Source organism: Ovis aries, chromosome Y (genome assembly GCF_016772045.2).
Source record: "Ovis aries strain OAR_USU_Benz2616 breed Rambouillet chromosome Y, ARS-UI_Ramb_v3.0, whole genome shotgun sequence".
Lineage (NCBI taxonomy): Eukaryota > Metazoa > Chordata > Mammalia > Artiodactyla > Bovidae > Ovis > Ovis aries.
The window spans coordinates 3,576,566-3,600,420 of record NC_082741.1 but is presented as its reverse complement, the minus strand read 5'-3'; the positions used below and the strand labels follow the sequence as shown (position 1 = coordinate 3,600,420).

Genomic DNA, 23,855 nt, shown 5'->3' with positions numbered 1-23,855 from the left:
CCAGAGTTTGCTCAGACTCATGTCCATTGAGTCGGGAAGCCACCCAGCCGTCTCATCCTCTGTGGCGTAGACTTGACCACATGTCAAATAGACAGCAGGGAGGAATTTGCCAACTGACACAGGGAACTCACAGCACCGTATTCTGTGATTAATCTAGAGGGATGGGGTGGGGTAGGAGATTACAGGGGGCTTCAGGTGGGTGAAAGTGAAGTCTCTCAGTCGTGTCCAACTCTTTGGGGACCCCGTGGACTGCCTTACCAGGCTCTTCCATCCATGGGATTCTCCAGGCAAGAATACTGCAGTGGGCGGCCATTTCCTCTTCCAAGGGATCTTCCCGACCCAGGGGTTGAACTCGGGTCTCCCACACTGTAGGCACATGCTTTGCCATCTGAGCCACCAGGGAAGTCGTGTGTGGGGACATGTATATATACCTTTGGAGTTCTTATTCAAGACACATGCAGACGGAACCGTGGTGCCTCTTGAAACCTCCACAGAAAATGCCCCAAAGGACTTCCCTGGTGGTGCAGTGGTTAAGGCGGCACACAACCAGTGCAGGAAGCCCGGGATTTCAGATCTAGATCCGGCATGCCGTAACTAAGACCCAGTGAAGTGAAAACGTGTTAGTCACTCAGTCATGTCCGACTCTTTGCCACCCCATGGACTGTAGCCTGCCAGGCTTCTCCATCCCTGGGATTCTCCAGGCAAGGATACTGGAGTGGGTTGTCATTCCCTTCTCCAGGGGATCTTCCCCACCCAGGGATTGAACCCAGGTCCCTTGCGTTGCAGGCAGACTCTATACCAACAGAGTCTCCAGAGAAGACCACACGGCCACATAAATTAATTAATTTTTAAAAAAGGAGAAAATGACCCAAATGATGTGTATCTGCATCCTCTTCTAACCTGGCTTGCTTTCCGATTTTTCTCCTTGAGGTATAATTTGACATACACCATTATATGTATTTCCTGGAGAAGGAAAAGGCAACCCACTTCAGTATTCTTTCCTGAGAAGTCCCATGGACAGAGGAGCCTGGCTTCCATGGGCTCGCAAAGAATTGGAAATGACTCAGTGACTAACAGTTGCACTTGCAATTTATATATTTAATAATATGCATTTAAAATAATGATCACTTTCAACTGTACAAGGTAAGAATTCAACCTTTCGTATGTAGTGCAAAGCAACCACCACCGTAAGTCCAATTAACGTTCATCACCGTTGAGTTAAAAACCATTTTTCCTTCTCATCAGAATTTTAAGATCTGCTCTCTTGGCAACTTTTAAACATGCAGTACAGGCTTCCCTGGTGGCTCAGTGGTAACGAATCTGCCTGCCAGACCAGGAACCCAGCTTTGGGTCGGGAAGATCCCCTGGAGGAGGGCATAAGAATACCCACTCCAGTATTCTTGCCTGGAGAATCCCATGGACAGAGGAGCGTGGTGTGTTACAGCCCAGGGGGTCACAAAGAGTCGGACACAGCTTAGAGACCAAAAAACAACAACTAGTATTATTAGCAATGTTAACAAGATTTTTTTTTTTTTCACTTAAGACTTGTGACCGATAGCCGTTGCTTCTCATCACTGGAGGAAAATAACTTCTATAGAAATGCTTGCACCCTGGGTTTGCCTATCTGAGTTTATTTGGTCGACTTTAAATGTTATTAACTTCAGTTTTCAACTTGGAAGAAGAAGTGTGAGAGGGAATTAGTATGTGGATCATGGTTGCAGAGTGGCACCCCACTCCAGTACTCTTGCCTGGAAAACCCCATGGATGGAGGAGCCTGGTGGGCTGCAGACCATGGGGTCGCGAAGAGTCGGGCACGACTTGAGCGACTTCCCTTTCACTTTTCATTTTCATGCATTGGAGAAGGAAATGGCAGCCCACTCCAGTATTCTTTCCTGGAGAATCCCAGGGACGGGGGAGCCTGGTGGGCTGCCGTCCATGGGGTCGCACAGAGTCGGACACGACTGAAGCGACTCAGCAGCAACAGCAGCAGCAGGTTTCATCATAAACACAGTTTGCAGCCATATGCTTATAGACTTAAGTCTTTGTTGCAAACTTAACTCAAGGTGATTCCCTCTGGTCCTTTGTTGCTGGACAGATAAGAGAGTCTTGAAATAGAAATGAACAGGGGTTGGATGCAGGAGATCTGGAAGTGGTGTAATAACTTCGGGACACTTCCTTCAAAAACGAAACATAGAGAACAGCAATATAAAAAGGTGCATCCCTGGGATAACTTTTGCAAGTTCAGATGGACGTTGGCAATCGTAATCTGAATCTTCAAGGTCTTGTTATATTTCCTCCGGTGTCCACTTGTTGGTTTAAGAATTTCACCATATCTATGTGAACTATGTATATCAAAACCACCTGAACTTTAAAGGAATTATTATTTTTTAAAGAGTCTAGCACTGTCTTTCTTTAAAAACATGTAGTTCTCTTTAAAAATATGTATCTTTCTTTATTAATATGTGCTGTTTACTTGCTAGGTCATGTCTGATTCTTTGGCGACCCCATCGACTGTAGCCCCCTGGGCTCCTCTGTCCATGGGATTTCCCAGGCAAGAGTACTGGAGTGGGTTGCCGTTCTTGCCTGGGAATCTTTGTGACCCAGGGGTAAAACCTGACTCTCTTATAGCTCCTGCGCTGACTACTAGGTTTCTTTTACAAATACGTGTCTTTGTTTATAAAGACATTTTTTTGAAGATATAGCGGGAGAAATAAATTCGGAGACTGGAGTTGACATACACACTACTCTAAATAAAATGGGTAACTAATTAGCAACCTAGTGTACAGCATGGGGAATCCTACCTAAGACTCTGTAGCGACCTACATGGGAGAAGTCTTAAAAAGAGTGGACGTATGTATATGCATAGCTGATTCGCTTTGCTGGCGTCTTGAAACTGACGCAACATTGGACATCAAGCATACTCCAATAAAATTTCTTTAATGAAAAAAAAAAAGTACCATATAAACGTGCTAAAAAAAAGAGAGGGTGAAGTATCATTGTGCTGTGTGACAACAAGCATTTTTTTTTTCCGCTACCTGCACTGCTGTGGACAATTTTCTGCATTGATGACTTCATCAGAAATGTGTGATTGGTGATGATTTTTAAGCCTTCTGAAGTCTGAATTTCTTGTTTTCTTCCTATATATATATATTTTATTGAAGTATAGTTGACGTACAATGTACAGGTGTACAGCAAGGTGATTCAACTATACATACACACGTGTGTCTGTGTTTATCATTTTCCATTATACGTTATCACGGCATATTGACTACAGTTCCGTAAACCTTGGTGACTTGTTGTTTATCTGGTTTTTTTTTTTCTACTTAGAAATCTAGCATTCTATCCATACTAAGTCAAACAAATGAAATCTGAATGTCTTGATTCTTTATTTAAAAAAATGACTGTGGAGGAGTTGAATGAAAGGCTTACATTTTATATTAACCTTTTATTCAAAAAGATTAGAAAAATGAGTACTTTAGATCCTTGGTGATAACAATTCCTATACCGTTTCAGAAGATAATTATACTTTCCCACTTGTCAGTGGCTGTCATTTTACAGTTCTCGATTTACAAAATAGTCAGGTCCAACTTCAGGAGTAATCAAACAGCTGTCAGCCCAAACGAATGGAGGAGAGTGTTAATTCCTTAAATCAATAGATCAGAAGTGATTATGGGAGTGCCTTGCATGGGTCATTTCTACAAAGCAGCTCTCCAGTTAGAGTCCAGCAGTACAGAATCAGGACTTACCAGTCAAAATACAGCCAGACTGCTGACCTTGGCATTCCGCTTCTAGTGGCAGCGGTTAATAGAATCAAGGTGCAGAAGGGAAAAGGGTGTTCTCCTGCAAACGTCCACCACAGCAGTCTCATGGCAAAGAATGAAGCAAAAAGCTACAAGACTGAAAAGATCAGAATGTTATAAGAAACATGTACATTTACTCCAAGGAATGACAATTTGCTTCAACACTTGTGCTTAAAATATGCATTAGACCCAGTGTGAAGGGGTCACTCAGCAAACCATCACCTTGACCGGGTACCACTTGACCCTGTTGTGGACAAGGATGCCATTCCAGGCACTTCTCAGACCCTGATGGAGCAGGGAGAGTTTCTTAATGATGACGTCCAGTATACTATCCAGGTATCAGGCACAATCGGATAAGACTGTTTGCTGGGGAAAGACTGAAGGCAAAAAGTGAAGCGGGTGGCAGAGAGTCAGATGGTTGGATGGCATCACCGACTCAATGAACGTGAATTTGAGCAAACTGTGGGAGACTCTGAAGGACAGGGAAGCCTGGCGTGCTGCAGTCCATGGGGTGGCAAAGAGTTGGACCTGACTTAGCAACTGAACAACAATAAAAACTAACCATGTTTAGACCAGTGGGGTAAAGAACACCAAGAAGGAATGATACTGAAAATATTAAAGTAACTCCCATTTTATAGTATGAGTTATAGGTGACATTTTCTTCAGGTTTTTTTGAGTTTTATTACAGGTTATATTAATATCGCTTTCTTGACAAACCAATGTCTATACGAACACCGCTATCTCAGTCACGGCCAACAGTTGTGAGAGAGAGAGAGAGAGAGAGAGAGAGAGAGGAAAAAAAAAAAAATTCCTTCTAGCAGCATTTTTGGACAAGGCGATGGGACCCTACTCCACTACGCTTGCCTGGAAAATCCCGGACAGAGGAGCCTGGTGGGCTGCAGTCCATGGGGTCGAGAAGAGTCAGACACGACTGAGCGACTTCACTTTCACTTTTCACTTTCATGCATTGGAGAAGGAAATGGAAACCCACTCCAGTGTTCTTGCCTGGAGAATCCCAGGGACGGGGGAGCCTGGTGGGCTGCTGTCTATGGGGTCGCACAGGGTCGGACACGACTGAAGCGACTTAGCAGCAGCAGCAGCAGCATTTTTCCTAATTCTGGTTGTTTTGATTTATGACTGTCTTTATTAGGTCAAATATGGACCTTGTTTCCCTGAGGTCCTTTAAGGCCTTGGTCCCCCAGCCTTTCTTGGCACCAAGGACCAGTTTTGTGGAAGACAGTCTTTCCAAGGACCAGAGGCTGGGGGATGGTTGTGGAATAAATCAAGAGCATTCATTACATTTACGGTGTATTTTATTCCTATTTTTACTGCATCAGATCCACCTCAGATCATCAGGCATTAGATCCCAGAGGTCGAGGACCCCTGCTTTAGGACATTTATCTCGAGAAGCAAACGCACAAGTCAGTAGCTGCCCATTTCCAGTGGAATGATAAACGTTGGGAAATTGGCCATCAAATGAGCTTGATGGTGTGTTGGGCAAAGCCAGATTTGTTTCACATTTCAGTCTTGTGTGGGCAGCCCGCCAACCTTTAGAATCGCATTTTTCCCATGGCAGTGATATTTCCTTCATCTTTGCTTGCACGTAGGACCTTCAGCAAGGACAAGACTTGAGCTGGTGGACTCTCAGGTGAATGCCTTTTTCTCCCAGCAGGTCATGAGATACTGTGACTACATCCTGCGGGGGTTCAGGGCAAAGGCAGGAAGCGATAAGGACTAGAATACTGTGATCTTACAGCCCTTCATCTCTTGTACTGGAGTAGTCAAAAGTTCACTTTACCGGAGACTTCCCTGGTGGTCTACTCATTAAGACTTCTCCTTGCAATGCAGGGGGTGTGAGTTTTATATCTGATCAGGGAACTAAGATCCCACATGTCTCTCAGCAAGAAGGAAAACAGAAGCAACACTGTAGCAAATTCAACCAAGACTTTCCCCAGGGACTCAGACAGTAAAGAATCTTCCTGCAATGTAGGAGACCCAGGTTTGATCTCTGGCTTGGGAAGATCCCCTGGAGAAGGGAATGGCAACCCATTCCAGGATTCTTGCCTGGAGAAGCCCATGGACAGAGGAGCCTGGCGGGCTACAGTCCATGGGGTCACAGAGAGTTGAACATGACTGAGTGACTAACACTTTCACTTAAAAGTGGTCCACACCAAAAAAAAAAAAAAGTTTTTTTAAATACTTTTATCTCTAGACATTCACGTACTAGACTGATCGGATCTTAAATTTTAAGCTACACAGCATTTTACCTGTGAAACAGCCTAAAAGTTTTAAAACCATTTCTCACCAAATGACATGTTTGAAACATAGCAGGATAAGTTGTACCAAAGTCTGGGTTTTGAATGGATGCCATTTTGAGATTAATGACTTTTTTTTTTTTTTTGAAAAGAAAGTATGTTTTAGTGGGGGCATTCGAGTGAAGGTTTCTTTAGGAATAGCTAATGTAATGGATTTATTTTCATTGCAGTTTTTTAGCACCTTCAGTGTATGGAGCATGGGAATTAAAATGCATTCCAGAATGTTATGCTCTGAACCTGATATGGATGGAATCCCCCCCATCCCCTCCGCCCAATAAAGTGGTACTTGGTTTTGCCAGGAAGGCAAAACGGCCTTTGACCTCTCATGACCACAAAGCACGTTTTAGGGGATGGCGGGGGTGTGACTACTCTGAGAAGCTTTGTTTATAACATCTAAGGATGGAGCCGTATTGCACACAGTCAGGGAAGAAGAGAGGGATTGTATGTTTTATGACCACTGCTGCCAGAGTGTAAAGGCAGTTTCATTTTCCTAAACTGTGGTGTGTGTGCGAGGGAGCATCCTTCAAGTCCAGCGAGAGGGGGAGGGGAAGGCCCAAGAACCAGAGAGATAGGAGAGAGAGATGCTGAAAGGGCTGCAATGCTCCTGAATCCAGAAACTCACATGCCCGCGAGGGACAGTCAGAGCCTTCTTTGCCAGGTGGAAGGCTGCCCTTCTGTGTCTTGGGTTTTAATCTGCATGTCCGCCGTTTCGCCCCTGCAGGTCTCTTCCAGAAGGCCATCATCCAGAGCGGGACCGCCTTGTCCAGCTGGGCCGTCAACTACCAGCCCGCCAAGTACACGCGGATCCTGGCAGACAAAGTGGGCTGCAACATGCTGGACACCACGGACATGGTGGAGTGCCTGCGGAACAAGAACTACCGGGAGCTCATCCAGCAGACCATCACCCCGGCCACGTACCACATCTCCTTTGGGCCCGTCATCGATGGGGACGTCATCCCCGACGACCCCCAGATCCTCATGGAGCAGGGCGAGTTCCTTAACTATGACATCATGCTGGGCGTCAACCAGGGCGAGGGGCTGAAGTTCGTCGACGGCATCGTGGACCACGAAGACGGCGTGACGCCCAATGACTTCGACTTCTCCGTGTCCAACTTTGTGGACAACTTGTACGGGTACCCGGAGGGCAAAGACACCCTGCGGGAGACCATCAAGTTCATGTACACGGACTGGGCAGACAAGGAGAACCCCGAGACACGCCGCAAGACGCTGGTGGCCCTGTTCACGGACCACCAGTGGGTCGCCCCTGCAGTGGCCACCGCAGACCTGCACGCCCAGTACGGCTCGCCCACCTACTTCTACGCCTTCTACCACCACTGCCAAAGCGAGATGAAGCCCAGCTGGGCGGACTCGGCCCACGGCGATGAGGTCCCCTACGTCTTCGGCATCCCCATGATCGGTCCCACTGAGCTCTTCAGCTGCAACTTCTCCAAGAACGATGTGATGCTGAGCGCGGTAGTCATGACATACTGGACCAACTTTGCCAAGACCGGGTACGTTCTTCTCCTCCCCGCCATCACGCTATTGCCTGTCTGGTTCCTCCTTGTGCGTGCGTTTTCTCCACCCAGCTTCACCACGGTCCACAGGCACGCCCGCACCTGCCCACCCGGTAATGAGAATAGCCATTTCCACCACCCTGCCTCCAACAGAGAGGGAGACCTCAGTTCTTCTTTACCCCTGAGTCCTTCTCTGTGAGGCCTTTTTTTTTTTTTTTAATTGTGGTTCTTCCTGCTGTGTTGAAAATTCTCCATTTGGTCCATGCTGGGGTAGGAGCTAAACATTCTGGGGCTATTTTGTGGAATATCAGCCTGGAGGTTCAAATCTCAGTTTGGACCTTGTCCGGTGGGGGCTTTAGATACACTTGCCTATTCCGCTCAGAGTTTAGTTGGAGTTTCAAAGGTAGGTACGACTCTGTCTTGTTCGGGATTCAGACGTACTTGGTTGCTCCATCCAAAGTTGAGTTGGAGTTTTAAATCCAGTTAAGGCCTTGTCTTATCGGAGATTTGGACATACTTGGCTATTTTATCGAATGTTAACCTGGAGTTTCCAATCTACACAGGATCTTGAGGTGTCTGGTCAATAATAGGGTTATCAAAATATATGTACCCCAGGGAAATTGTCTTTACTGCATAGCCAAGGAGTGAAATAAATCTGATAATGAATATATAGAAATGCTGTTAGTGTATATCGTATAGAAATATATTACATATGTGTTAGCACATATAATGGTGCCTATAGTGAAAGTCACTCAGCCGTGTCCTACTCTTTGCGACCCCATGGACTGTAACCCGCCAGGCTCCCGTCTCTGTGGGATTCTCCAGGCCAGAATACTGGAGTGGGTAGCCGTTCCCTTCTCTTGCAGATCTTTGCAGCCCATGGATTGAACCCAGGCCTCCCGCATTGCAGGTGGATTCTTTACCGTCTGAGCCACACTCATCTCATAAGTGTAGAGAAATCCTGTTTGTGTATATATAAGATATATATATATATATATATACACACCCATATACGTTATGGGTACTCACATAACATTCTCCATATGAGTTATGGGATTTATTTATACATGTTTACAAATATATTGTATTTATATATAAATATTTATACCTGTATTTCATATAGATATACACATATATTTGCAAATATATTTATTTCATTTATATATAAGTATACACTTTAATACTCCTTTCTGTTGGTTTCCAAACTCGTTAGTGCTAATGGTCTGCTGGGAGAGCTGATAATTTGAAAGGCTTTTGGTAGCCATTTCTGGATTTGTGGACTGACCAGTTTTTCAAAGGCTAACTAACCATCCCCAGGTTAGATACTTGAAATGTTTTTTAACTATCCCTATGTGGTTACTCCTTGGAAGGAAAGTTATGACCAACCTAGATAGCATATTGAAAAGCAGAGACATTACTTTGCCAACAAAGGGCCGTCTAGTCAAGGATATGGTCATGTATGGATATTAGAGTTGGACTGTGAAGAAAGCTGAGCGCCGAAGAATTGATGCTTTTGAACTGTGGTGTTGGAGAAGACTCTTGAGAGTCCCTTGGACAGCAAGGAGATCCAACCAGTCCATTCTAAAGGAGATGAGCCCTGGGTGTTCTTTGGAAGGAATGATGCTGAAGCTGAAACTCCAGTACTTTGGCCACCTCATGCAAAGAGTTGACTCATTGGAAAAGACTCTGATGCTCGGAGGGATTGGGGGCAGGAGGAGAAGGGGACGACAGAGAGTGAGACGGCTGGATGGCATGACTGACTCGATGGACGTGAGTCTTGAGTGAACTCTGGGAGTTGGTGATGGACAGGGAGGCCTGGTGCAGTGCAATTGATGGGGTCACAAAGAGTCGGACACGACTGAGCGACTGGACTGAACTGAGGTGGTTACCCTGGAGGAGGAAGTGGCAACCCCCTCCAGTATTCTTGCCTGGAAAACCCCACGACAGAGAGGTCTGGTGGGCTTCGGTCCATGGAGGTCACAACGAGTCAGACACAACTGAAGTGACTTAGCACAGCAGAGTACATACACTTTAATTTCATTAATATACATAAATTTTATGTATTTGTCTAGATTTATCTATATATCTCTCCACGTACATATATACAAAGCTCATTGGCTAAATGCAGCAGAAATATACAAGAGTTCCATACGCAGTGGGGTCCACCTACGTTCCCTGGAGCAGATTCTCTGCAGACAGTGAGATAAAACACTCCCCAACATCTCAAGCAGCCCCCAGTATCACAGAATCTTCTCATTGTCTCTTGTCGAGTAACTTAATTGTGGGAAATAATGAGGTGTCTTTGTGTTCTACCTGTGTGTACTTCTGTCATTAACCTTGAGCTCCTGGTTCTGAATTTAAAACGAAGATGCTAAATCTTCCTGTCGACCACTGGCAGCGGGGGAGCAGTGGGGGTGAGTTATGAGCTGAATTGGACCCGCTACATTGCAGCCTCACACAGCCCTGGTGAGGGGATGAGGGGAGGTGCAGAGGGTTAGCAGATTTGAGGACCCCATGGACCATAACCCAACAGGCTCCTCTGTCCATGGGATTCTCCAGGTAAGAATACTGGAATGGGTTGCTGTTAAGAGGGTTAGCAGATTTGGGGACCCCATGGACCATAACCCAACAGGCTCCTCTGTCCATGGGATTCTCCAGGCAAGAATACTGGAGTGGGTTGCCATGCCCTCCTCCAGGGGATCTTCCCCACCCTGGGATCGAACCCACGTCTCCTGCATTGCAGGCAGATTCTTTACCGTCTGAGTCACCTGAGAAGCCCTTCCTTCTTTCCCGTGTTTCCACATATTCTCTGGTGGGAAGTGGTTTCTCGGTTTTAACTTCCTAGGAAAAGAACTTGAGTTTTTTCCTGAGCAGCAAACGGTTGTGTGTGAAGGCCCGCTTCAAGTGCTCCCATTTTACGAGTTTGATCTAAAGAAGACGGCAGGGAAGCAGGGAAGGTCACAGTCATTGCAGGTAGAGATGCTCGTCTGTCACCATGAGGATCTGTGTTCCACGGGGAGATGATTTGAGTCGAGTCAGCAAGTGTCAATGTTTTCACGTAGCCGTGTTTATTAGATCCCTGGGGCTGCTGCGACACAGTAGCAAATGTGGGCCTTCCAACAGCATAAGTGTATTGTTGCACAGATCTCAAGGTGTGAAGTCCACACTGAAGGTGGGGCTGGTTCACCTCCATCCAAGACCTGTCGGGGGCTGTTCCTGTGATGATTCTCAGCTCCTGGTGGCTTGCTGGCACTGTCTGGTTCAGCCTGACTTGAAGCTACGTCTCTCCAAGCTCTGGATCTCTCATCACACGGCCCTCTCCCAGCATGTCTGTCTTTACATGGTCAACTTCTTCTGTTTATTGAAATATGGTTGATTTACAATGTTGTGTTAATTTCTGCGGTACAACAAAGGATTCAATTATACATATATATATATATATATATTATATATACACACCTGGTTTTTCATCTTCTTTTTCATTCTCTTTGCTTTTCTTTTTGTTAAGTTGCTCATTCACGTGCAATACTTTGCAACTCTAGGAATCATAGCCTGCCAGGGTCCTCTGTCCCTGAGATTCTACAGGCAAGAATACTGCAGTGGGTGGCCATGCCCTCCTCATTTAGCACATGTCTAGCTTTTGTTTTTCAGTTGAGAGAAGTGCTCAGTATATCTTCTGTGTGCTAAGTCTTCTTCAGTCACGTCTGACTCTTTTACGACCCCACGGACTGCAGCCCGCCAGGCTCCTGTGTCCATGGGATTCTCCAGGCAGGAATACTGGAGTGGGTGGCCATTTCCTCCTGCAGGGGATCTTCCCGAACCAGGGATCGAACCTGCATCTCCTGCATCAGCAGGCAGATTCTTTCCCCCTGAGCCAGCAGGGAAACCCTTCTCCTGGTTTATCGCCGGATATTGACTATCGGTCCCTAAGCTCTGCGTTATCCTTCCTTTATATAATGGTTGGTATTTGCTAACCCCAAAGTCCTACCCGGTCCTTTTCCCCACTTCCCCTCCCCCTCGGCAACCATGAGTCTCTCCTCTTATGTCTGTGAGTCTGTTTCCTAGCTAAGTTCATTCGTGTCCTATTTTAGATTCCACATATAACTGATATCACATGGTATTTATCTTTTTCTTTGTGACTTACTTCACTTCGTACAGTGACCTCCACGCAGGTCCATGCCCCACATTGCCACAGGCGCCATTGTTTCATTCTTTATTTTTTTTTTTTAAGGCCACCTTCTTATAAGGCCACCAATCATATGGGTTTAGGAGTTCATCCCTGCTCCAGTATGACCTCATCTTTTTTTTTTTTTTTTTTCAATTTTTGGGCACACCCCTTGGCTTGCAGAATCTTAGTTCTCTGACCAGGGATGGAGCCTGGGCCCTCTGCAGTGGAGACACAGAGTCCTAACCAGTGGAAGTCCTGGTATAACCTCGTTTTCCCTTTACTGGGGGCACACCTGCAGTGACCCTGTTTGCAATAACATCACCCTGCAGGGACCTGGGGGTTAAGGCTTAAGCATGTCTTAATTTGCTGGGGATGCACTTCGTTGCATAACCCCTTTTGAAGGCAGGACAAATGTCCAGTTATATCAGGGAACTCAGATACACGGCTGCTCTTGGCAACTTTTGCCTTCCCTTGAAGCAAAGGACCTTCACACAAACATTCCACGCACTCTAGCCATGCCCATCCCTGATGGCAACACCCTCACCCATCGTAACTCCGTAATATCTAAACAACGTCACGACTCACCTTTGTGAGTGCCACCCACTTTCTATTTCTCTCATGTGTTTTGGGGAAAAAAAAAAGTTTTTGCATGACTTTCTTAAATGGAAAGCTAGGATCATTCATCATCCGTTTAACGGAGCCATTAAAGAAAACTGAAAAAATCCAGATAAAGCCATTAAACTCTCATTAGCGGTTCTCGCCTGCCAACGGCTCTGAGATGAATTCTCTCTCACTGTTATAAAAGAGAAAAAGAAAAAGGTAAAGGGAATTCATTAATGCCATAAGATGGTAGAGAAATACTTGCACCAAATGGGTGCTTTAACCAGCACCTGTGGGCAACTAAGCTAGGATTGCAGATGTTGAGTGTTCGAAATGTTGAGTGTTTTTTTTTTTTTTTTAAAGGTACAACTTTTTCTTGTTTTGTTTTGTTTATTCATTTAGGGAAACTGAATTACTTCTACGTATTAAAAGTGTTTATCTGAGGGAAATTGTTTAATCTTCTAGATCTGTTTTAACTATAATCAGAATATCAGGGTAAAGCGTTGAGTGGTTTTTGATGCTGTAATTCCATTTTCTAAAATCATTGGGCGAGATGCCTGTGGCCCATGCCCCTCATCTGAGGAACGTAGCCTTGGAGATACAAAGTAACTTGGGCTTGATCGCTGCTCCAGGTTCCTCTTGTGGCCATTAGTGGCGTGTGTTTAGGATACTTTGGGATTTCATAAAGTCGCTGGTAGAGAAGACTTAAGAGATAAGGATGTAGCTTGGAGAAATAGCCCCATCTTCTCACCGGAGTCCAAAACTTCAGGTAGAGATGTCATTGCAATAGCAAGGTGAGGCTGCTGGGTGGCCTTGGAAGTTAGTCTGAAGAATCTGGACTTTACCCAAGCAGGAGCAATTTTGGCTCCCGGGGTCCACGTGGAGCGTGGCTGAGATCATCTTTGGAGATGTTAGTGCAGTGAGTTTTGACAACTCGTTTGAAAGGCCGTTGGAGGGACTCGAGTCATCTTGCAAGGAAGTTGCTCAGACCTCCCTCCGACCTACATCGCAAACATGCAAATTCAGATGCAGGTCAGGGGAGGACCACTATTCAGTGGTGTCTAATTAAGCAGAAAACGGGAGACCGAGCTGATGGCAGAGACAGTGACTGAGATGTTTGCCAAAGGATGACACGGCTTCACGGGTGGTCGCTAGTTAATACTCTAAAATACTTCAGTTTATTTAACTGATACCATGAGGGGTTTCACACCTGATCTGATGTCAGTCAGGGGGCAGCCATGGGATAAACCATCTCTGATGCCAAGAGGGGTCTCACACCTTATCTGATGACAGTCAGGGACAAGCATAGGATAAACCATCTCTGATGTCATGAGGGGGGTCTCACATCTTATCTGATGACAGTCAGGGGGCAGCCATGGGATAAACCATCTCTAATATCATGAGGGGTCTCACACCTTATCTGATGTCCCTTCAGGAGCAGCCATGGGATAAACCATCTCTGATGTCATGAGGGGTCTCACACCTTATCTGATGACAGTCAAGGGGCAAGCATAGGGTAAACCATCTCTAGTATCATGAGGGGTCTCACACCTTATCTTGAGGCAGTGGGTCTCAAAACATGATTGAAAACACTCGACTACCATCCACTGCTCCCCGCGGGCGCTGAGAGAGCCTGTGGTTCTGAGAATATCATGTGATGTCATCTGTCCCGACATGTGACCGAGAAGAAAGGATTGTGCTGAACTGAAGTACGCTTAGATGCGATCACTGGGTGGAACTTTGGATCTGCGGGGCCTTGTTACCAGCCTCCCGTGTTCCTGGTTGTTCCTCCCTCTGCCGAGATGAGGTGAATGCTTTGGCTGCTTTTTGCATTTGACCACAGCTGACAGCTCTGGCCTTCCTTGTAGGCGTAAACCTACACACTTGTGGTATGGCACAGGCTCTTTGTTAAGCACAAAAAACCAGTGTGGAGATGGTGAGTTAGCAGTTATGGAAGGCAGGGTAGGAGGGAAGGAAGAAGGAAGCAGACAAGGAAGGTGGGATAGACAAGAGGGAAGGATGGAAGGAGGATGCTCTTGTTGCTAGGAGACCGTTTCCACCATCCAGGTGAGAAGACTACTGAAACAGTGCTGGGGGGGGGGGGGGGCGGAAACAATGAAGCCAGAACATTTAAATATTAAGCTTGAATTTAAGTATTAAGCTAGAGCTGAATTTAAGTATTAAGCTCCTTGGAGAGCTCCATGATCCTTGAGAAGTACTGTCAAGGAAAGGTTAAAGCTCATCCCAAGGTTTACGAATGACCACACAGATTGCAGCTCTTTGTCACAGAGTCCCACCTCTTTAGACAGGATGGTGTTGGTCCTGACCGGTTTCTAGAAATGCGGTGTGTGTCCATCAAGGACCGATGCAATTTGGCTTCTGCGTGTTGGATAAGAAAGGGCAGAATGAGAGTCCCAAAAGAAATCACGGCCGTGAATGGTACTTTGCAAGTATCCTACTCTGAAGACTCAGAGCCTCTTGGAATTTAAAGTTGGGGACGCGCTTGGCCAACAAGCCAGTGTGTATGGTGTAAGAAAGGCAAGCTTATATTCCAGTATGTCTGAGTACACTGGCGTAGGTCAAGTGGGTAGAATGACACGCTTTGCGCCGGCTTTCAGATGTCATCTCTCCTCTTGACTTTGCTCATATCCTGTGGTCAATTTCTGCGTCTGCTTCTGCACAATCTCTGCAGAGCTCGAGAAATGGAGAAGATGGCTTTGAAACAGTTGCAGCCCAAGTCCGGTGTTAAACGTGGCCTTTGTTGTCCCGAAGCATTTTAAGCTCAGTGAGTGAACATCACTCCCTGCGGTACGGGATGGACCAAACACGTGATTCTTGGTGTAGGGGGTAATTTTCTTCTCAGACGTCTAAGGGAAAATAGTCAAGCACGACCTTGTTTTCGGGGTGAGGCAGACCTCGTACCAACCTCCAGAGGAGCCTGGCAGAGGGGTCGGGTCATTGCTGTTTGTAAAGAAATCATGTTACCCGTCTCTCCCGAATAAAATAAGCCGCAAGACCCCGAATACGCATTTAACTGTCAGCTGCCAAGGTGACGCTGCAAGTGAAATAGTACGGGTGAAAATGGACCTTTCGAAAGAAGATGTGTTTGTTTCCTTCTCTCCTTAATCATGTTAATCTTTAGTTTTGCCTCTGGGAAGTAAATGACACGGTGTGCTGAAGGAAAGTCTAAAAAACAAGGCCCTGGTACCCCACGTAGAGATCTTGCTTTCTTCAGAGTGTTTGACACAGGAAAGTGATGTGCCTCCTTCCATAAGTGACCCGAGTTTATCTCCGTTTAAGGCTTCTGACGGTGCATGGCCAAGAACTTTAACAGATTGTTCCGGGGCTAACGCGTACTTATCTGGATTTTTAAAATCCTTTATTCTCTGAGAACAAAATAGTGTTTTCCTTACCTTTCAAATGAACACCAAATGCCAAAAAAAAAAAAAAAAAAAAGAAAAAAAAAGCCATATATCTAACATGAACACTCTTTCGTAGATGCCATCTCTTTAAGAAAAAGTCAGTAGAACCGGAAGGCCTGATTCTGTGAAATCAGATCAATTCAAAAAGAGTAGGAATCCTCACTCCCTTTCATTGCTTTTAGAACAATAAAAGTCAGTTCTTACACTCAGCCTCTGAGTTTTATTTTATAAAAATGTCTCCACGGCAGGTCCAATTAAATAGGAATTTTGCAACACTTTATATCAGAAGACTCAAGTAAGAGAATGCGAGGTGCTATGTTGCATCCAACATTTTTTCTAAACATGTAAAAATAAAAGCACAAAGGCAGATTACTTTAGAATACATCAACGGTTTTACATGAACACATGGACAAGAAGGCTTATGGCATATGTTTTTATATTTTTTCATGTCACTAATAGGAGCACAGCAGTTGCAATTTATTTATCTTGCATGGCACATATGTAATCATATGTGTAGGTCATGTATGTATCTATCCATCTATCCGTGTGCATATATAGCAGGCAGGAAGTCCTGTGATATGCAAGATGGGAAAAGGGAAAGTGCTAGTCACTCAGTCGTGTCCAACTCTTTGCAACCCCACGGACTGTAGGCCCGCCAGGCTCCTCTGTCCCTGGGATTCTCCAGGCAAGAATACTGGAGTGGGTTGCCATTCCCTTCTCCAGGGGATCTTCCCCACCCAGGGATGGAACCCGAGTCTCCTCTGTCTTCAGTGCTGCAGGTGGATTCTTTACAGTCTGAGCAACCAGGGAAGCCCGTTATACAGTACAATTTCATGCGATCTATGCTGTTTATACTATCTGGAGAAGGAAACGGCACCCCACTCCAGGACTCTTGCCTGGAAAATCCCATGGACGGAGGAGCCTGGTGAGCTGCAGTCCATGGGGTCGCGAAGAGTCGGACACGACTGAATGATCTCACGTTCACTTTTCACTTTCCTGCACTGGAGAAGGAAATGGCAACCCACTCCAGTGTTCTTGCCTGGAGAATCCCAGGGGCGGGGGAGCCTGGTGGGCTGCCGTCTGTATCCACAGTATATAATACACATATTCTGTGTGATACAGCATTTATTACATACAGTATAGAGTGAACCATATAAGCTATGATACACATAGTATCCTTTTGTACAGGGCACACTATATACAGTATGTCATTTTTTGGTTGCTAAGTTATGCTTGACTCTTTGCAACCCCATGGATTGCAACATGCCAGGCTTCCCTGTCCTTCACTATCTCCCAGCATTTGCTCAGATTCATGTCCACTGAGTCAAGTGATGCTATATCACCATCTCTAATGATAAACATACAGAGAACCATCTATACTGTGGTATACAGTGTATCTGAAAGGGAAGTGGAAATGTTAGTCACTCAGTCCTGTCCGACCCTTTGCGACCCTGTGGAATGCAGCCCGCCAGGTTCCTCTGTCCATGAGATTTCCCAGACAAGAGTACTTGAGTGAGTTGCCATTCCCTTCTCCAGGGGGATCTTCCCAATCCAGGGACTGAACCTGCATCTCCCTCTTTGCAGGCAGATGCTTTAACATCTGAGCTACCAGGGAAGCCCATATGAGTATATATGAAACATTTTATATAAGTATATAAAAATACACTATATACAAAGTATACCATATAACACATATATACTGTTGTATAGAGTACACTTTGACATACATAAACCATTTGAAGTATATAATGTAGCAGATACGCTATGATACATGCAATATTCTTTAAAACAGTGTATACGGTATACAGTCTACAGTGTATCAAACAGTATCGTTATGCAGATACTCCATGTATAGTATATGGCGTACCGTATATGCTAAGAGGCAGTATGCTTTTATGCAGAACATGCTGTATAAAGTATTTAGTATAAGATCTGTGGGCTTCCCAGGTGATGCAGTGTTAAAGAGCCCACGTGCCAATGCAAGATATAGAAGAGATGTGGGTTTAATCCCTGGGTCGGGAAGATCCTCTGGAGGAGGAAATGGCAACCCACACTCCAGGATTCTTATCTGAAAAATTTCCATGGAAAGGGAAGCCTGGTGAGCTACAGCCCACGGGGTTGGAAAGGGCTGGACACGGCTGAGCGACTAAGCACATGAGATTTATACTGTGGATATATACTGTTTATTATGTATAGTCTTCTCTCCCTACCAGTTTGTAGGTATGCTGATGTATCAATGCGCTCTTGCTATACACCAGGAATACTACGGCTTCCTCACTTAATTCCATTCCCAATATTCATATCCGCTTTATAGATCAGGCTAAGAGAGGTTTAAGAATTTGCTCGAGATCTCCCAACTTGTGAAGTGGGAGAGAGGCACAGCTTAATGTATGTTCATGCTGTTGACAGCCTCAGACTGAGGATTAAAGCCCTTCCTATGGCAATACCTGCATCTGTGAGTCAAGGATATCATTTGAAGCCTGCATGCCACCTGGGAATGTCTGCAGACGTTGGGTCTTCCAGTGGAAACTTCTGGTGCCCCAGCCTTCTGGCACATAAGCAAAGAGGCGGTGGCTTTATAAGTGTGTTGCCAAGAAGGCGTTGCCTGGAAGGTAGAGGTTAGGGCACCCACGGCAGTACAATACACCAGGGCAAGCTAGGTCTGCACACCACTTCTGAGAGTTCACTGCTATCCACGAGGTGACTTTTTATCATGCACAATCTCAGATGTTCCTAACCAGCAAACAGGAGAAGACAAAATCTGTCTTACAGGTTATTTTACCAAGCCCCCCGCCCCCCCAAAAATTGGAAGAAATTAGAGTATACCTTTGAGGGGAATTTCTGTTACCTTAAAAAAAACTGGGTGGCAGCCATGTTTCAAGTACCATGTTTTACAGAGATTCTTTCAATATTGATGACTGTCTCTCTGCCTGTGGCTGTTCATGTACATCACAGGGGATTTCAGTTGCATAGTTGCACAGGACACTTGAAATCTATAAAAACCCCAATTTACTGCATCTTGTATTTCTCCTAAAATCGTTGACTTGAGCGTGTCTAAAAGCACTGTCTTGCCAAACTTAAGACATCAACGGAATGTTATTTCATCTCCAAGTGACTCAATCCTCAAAAGATTTTCAAGCTATATCCGTATTTCTAATAGCACAAACAGCGGATGCATATTTCTGTTTATTAACAGTTTGTAATGACAGAAGCCAGATTTTTTTTTTGCATTTTTAATGTATTTTAATTGTTATAACTGCAATATATATCCGTCTACCTAAGTAGCAGTTCTTGAGGAAGAAAGAATGTACACATTTTGGGCAACAATCTCTAAATCGGGATTTCTCAAGTTTAATACTGTTGACATCTGGGATGAAAAATTTATTTGCTGTGGGGGGGAGCTGTCCTGTGCCCTGGAGAGCATTTGACAGTCATCGTGATATCTACTTTCATTCATGACACCATCCTTCATGTATAACAACCAAAAACATCTCCAGGTATTGCCAGATGCCCACCCCGTCCCCCGCCTTGTGGGGGCCGATCACTCTCTGGTTGAGGTTAGTGACTCCAAAAGTGGTTCAGCCTGAAATGCTGAAAATTTTCCAACAGAAGTACTTTAAATTTGAAATGCTGAAACATAGCCAAGACACGTGTTTGTTTTCCTCCTGAAAAATCTCCCAAGTTTGGAAGACAACTGGATGCGTTAAAAATATAGAAATGTTACAGAAACGGTATCGTAGTTTCATTGGGAAGTATTTTAGGGTAAGAGGGGATTCTTTTATAGACAAGGCAGAATGGTAGGCACATGTGGATTAAACCACTTCAGTACTTTGCACGTATCAATAAACACGTGAGATGATCTGACCGTCATTTCGTTTTACTTGATTAAAATTGACTTGTGACATGCAGAAGAGTGTGACCTTTTTTTTTTTTCCCTTTTCTTTTCTCTCTCTCCCTTCTGTCCTCAGTGACCCCAATCAGCCTGTCCCACAGGACACCAAGTTCATTCACACAAAACCCAACCGCTTCGAGGAGGTGGCCTGGTCCAAGTATAACCCCAAAGACCAGCTGTATCTGCACATCGGCTTGAAGCCCCGCGTGAGGGATCACTATCGGGCCACGAAAGTCGCCTTCTGGCTGGAACTGGTCCCACATCTGCACAACTTAAACGAGATATTCCAGTACGTGTCCACCACCACCAAGGTGCCCCCTCCGGACATGACGTCCTTCCCCTACGGGACCCGGCGGTCGCCCTCCAAGATCTGGCCCACGACCAAACGCCCGGCCATCACCCCAGCCAACAGCAACCCCAAGCACTCCAAGGACCCTCACAAGACGGGCCCCGAGGACACCACGGTCCTCATCGAGACCAAACGGGATTACTCCACCGAGCTGAGCGTCACCATCGCCGTGGGGGCGTCCCTGCTGTTCCTGAACATCCTGGCCTTCGCCGCCCTCTATTACAAGAAGGACAAGCGGCGCCACGAGACCCACCGGCGCCCCAGCCCGCAGAGGAACGCCGCCAACGACATCGCGCACATCCAGAACGAGGAGATCATGTCCCTGCAGATGAAGCAGCTGGACCACGAGTGCGAGTCGCTGCAGGCCCACGACACGCTGAGGCTCACCTGCCCGCCGGACTACACGCTCACGCTGCGCAGGTCCCCCGACGACATCCCGCTCATGACCCCCAACACCATCACCATGATCCCAAACACGCTCACGGGTATGCAGCCGCTCCACACGTTCAACACCTTCAGCGGAGGCCAGAACAGCACAAACATTCCCCACGGACACTCCACCACCAGAGTATAGCTCTGCAGTCCCCCCTCCCCTCCCTGCCCTCTCGCCACCCCGCCCCCTGCAACTGGAAGACGGACAAAGAAGCACCATCTCCAAACAAGGAATGTGTTTCATCCCACTGGCTTAAGACACACACACACACACACACACACACACACACACACACAACCCAAAAGGGCAACCATTGTGTCTTTGCAGACCTCCCATGCTGGCATTTCCCGGTACCACGAGACCAACTTTCGACCCTACGAAATGTGAAACCATATCCATTCGCTGTTACGAGTTCTGCTTTTAAGATCCACCACCATCCAAGCCGACTTTAGTGCGACAAGGACGTCGATATATCAAGGACCTGGGCGTTTCCAACTGTGACCATAGAGGCTGACACCCTTCTGGAACTCAGCCGGGGACACTAAATTTTTTTTTTTAATCACAGTTAAAAAATAAAGTTCTTTATGTGCCACACGACAGATGGCTCTCCTTAAGTGAAAAACAAAAAGAAAAAAAGAGTCTGTGGGCTTTTACCCAGCATACGGAGCAGTAATCCAGAAAAGAAGGAAAAGTAGAATTTTATTATTAAAATAAATGAACAGACTATGCAGTTAGATACCTAGAGTTCTGTGCAAAGAGATGTTTTGCCAGCCTGAACTATATTTAAGAAACTTTGTAAAAAAAAAAAAAAAAGAAAGAAAGAAAATGTATATAGCTGTGAGTTTAAACAAACACACGTGGAGAGAAAAAGAAAACAAACAAAAAAAAAAGCAAAAAAAAAAAAGCGCTTTTATTGGTGTTTTCAGTTTGAAAGAGCTTTTAGCAAGGTTGTGCTCTCCATTAGTGGTCTGTATGTATATAAATCGGTATATACGTTAGTCATATCACCTCTTTTCCCTCCAAGACACAGAGGGGCTTCTTCTTAAATCCTTGTGGCCAACAGACACGGGGTTTTCTAAGGCGTTTCACTTGTAGGAGGATATGGTTGTCACACGGCGGACTCGGACCGTCCCTGTGACCAGGCTCTCTCCCTATTTTCTTTGTTTGTTTGTTTTGTTTTTGGGCTGGAAAGTGCATGCCAAGGGATTCTTAGGAGACTGTTGTTTTGTTTTGTTTAGGCAAACTTTTATTTTTGTATTGTTAAACACTTCATGAAGTTGCAACCGCTCCCCCACCCCCTGCAAGAAGGGTCCCCAGCGTGGAGTCTATTTAAAAGCTTGTTGACTTAGATACACGCGCATGCAGAGAAACCGCAGGGCCTGGGAGGGGAGGGGGTGGGGAACAGAATACAAGTCTCCTTCTGTAGCTGTGGCTCTTTGAATCTGTTAAGGAAGAGTCGCTTCCCACACCCAGGGTCCTGCCAAAAGGGAGAAAGAAAGCTTGTGTTTGGTGGGCCTGCGGTGTGCTGAGTCAATACAGCTCTGTGTTCCCCAGCAGCTGCAGAAATACCTGTTCAGCTTAGCTAATCAGATCGAAGGAGGGGGGCATGTGTCTTTCCTTTCTGGTAAAAGCAGTTAAGTCCCTTATTTATCAGTAAGCGGGGTTTCGTTGTTGTTGTTGTTTTTGAATTCTTTCGATCATTTATGGGGTAAAACATACGCTTGTCTGAAACGATTATCTTCTGTGCCCTTTGTGTATCCGTCACTGATCCGGGACTATCAGAGAGAGAACAAGGAAGGGAGAAAACACTTCAAGTGCTTTGTGGGGGTTATCCAGGAAGTTAGAGAATGGCCTGACTGTCAAGATAACACCCGGAAATATTCATGCATTGTTCACTGGTGAGGTGGGGATGAGAATCTTGGCGCCTCTGACACCAAGTGATTTTCTTACTGTCTTTTTAGCTTTCCTTAAGGGATATCATGCAGGTGTCGTTAAAGGAAAACAGTAGCAGCCGCGGTGACTTGACGTCTTGGCTTTCGAAAACCTATTGCCGCGCCAGGAAATAGGAGCCAAAGAGGATGTCTCGGGGCGTGGTTATCAGCAATTCAGCTCAGGTGCACATTCTCAAGAAAGACGGTCCAAATTCCTTGTCCCTTGCTACAATCTTTGATTACCGGAACCCTTAGACTGAAACTGTAGCAGTACCTTTTCAAAGTCTTTGAAAATGACCGCCCCCCTCCATCCCACACCCCCAGAAAAACAGAGTTCTTAGGAAGTCTGTGCAGACCGATCTCCCAGTAAATTCTGCTGTTCATCTCGGTTGAGATTTTAAGAGCGAGTCTGTGTATAGACGTACATGAAATGTAATCCCAACTTTGCCCAGAGTGAAGTGCAGGCTCCTGCAGCTAAGAGGTGTCATGGGTGAGGTTTTTGTTCATCCTGTTTTAAAGCTCCTGTCAGACCATTGCTGCAAGCTATTGTATTTATTACCCCAGCTAAGCCACAACAAATAGGCTGTCCAGGAAACGACGGAGGAAGTGGCACTCGACAGCCTTGTGGGACCTGGTATGTTTGTAATGTGAATTCCAGTATTTGTTTAGTATTTCCAAGCGTCTTCTGCTAGCAATATGCACAGTAATGTATCAGGCTTGTGACATTTGGATAAGGAAAAAAAAAAAGTTCTTGTTAAGTGAATAACTTTAGCTTTTACAAAGGGTTATGATCAAAAGCAATTTAATACACCTTAAATGATATCTTATTTCTACATGGAAAGAAGTTATAGAATCTTCATAGAGTTCTATGAGAATAAAATATACTTGCTATCTATAAAAAAGAGAAAAATGAGAAAAAAAAATAAGTTAAAAAAAAAAAAAAACTTTCCTAGGCTTTTATTCTTGAACTTCACTGGCACGCAGGGTTTAATGGTTTCTCGGATTATTATTTTGCGATTTTGTTTTTGATTTTGCCTTAAGTAATGATAGAAGATATATATGGCTGGACACATATGTATAAACTTTTCAGCAGCATTTTTAATAATAAAATATCACAGTATTTTCTAATGCTTTGTGCAAATAATTATGCGTCCATTCTTTCTTTGGAGGTGGCCTGTCGTATTTCTTTTCCCGGCTTCAGACGCCTTTCTCGCTTTCAGAGCTAAGTGATACATTTGATGTAGATGGCCCGTGGTAAACTCAGTCGATTATGGACCGGTTTCTTGTGGTTTCTCCTGGGGAACAGATTTTGTGTCCCCAACAGGAACATTTCCCTTGGCCTGACGCTGAACACAGTGGCGGAGGAGTGCTCTGAATGGTGAAATTGGCAACAAGAGGGTATTTCCTGAAATGAAACACTTGAGTTTATTT

The 23,855-nt window shown here is 45.3% G+C and overlaps 1 protein-coding gene across 2 annotated transcripts in view; it reads left to right on the top strand.

Annotated features, from left to right (window-relative positions):
• Positions 1 to 23,552, top strand: part of LOC101117049 (neuroligin 4 X-linked) — a 400,828-nt gene extending 377,276 nt beyond the window's left edge. For both annotated transcript variants that reach the window (XM_027963519.3, XM_060408629.1), the window contains exons 7-8: positions 6,837 to 7,626; positions 19,788 to 23,552. In XM_027963519.3, coding sequence (XP_027819320.1) covers positions 6,837 to 7,626; positions 19,788 to 20,634 — 1,637 coding nt within the window. In that variant the 3' untranslated portion in view covers positions 20,635 to 23,552. The remainder of the gene's footprint in view (positions 1 to 6,836; positions 7,627 to 19,787) is intronic.
• Positions 23,553 to 23,855: the final 303 nt, after the last annotated feature.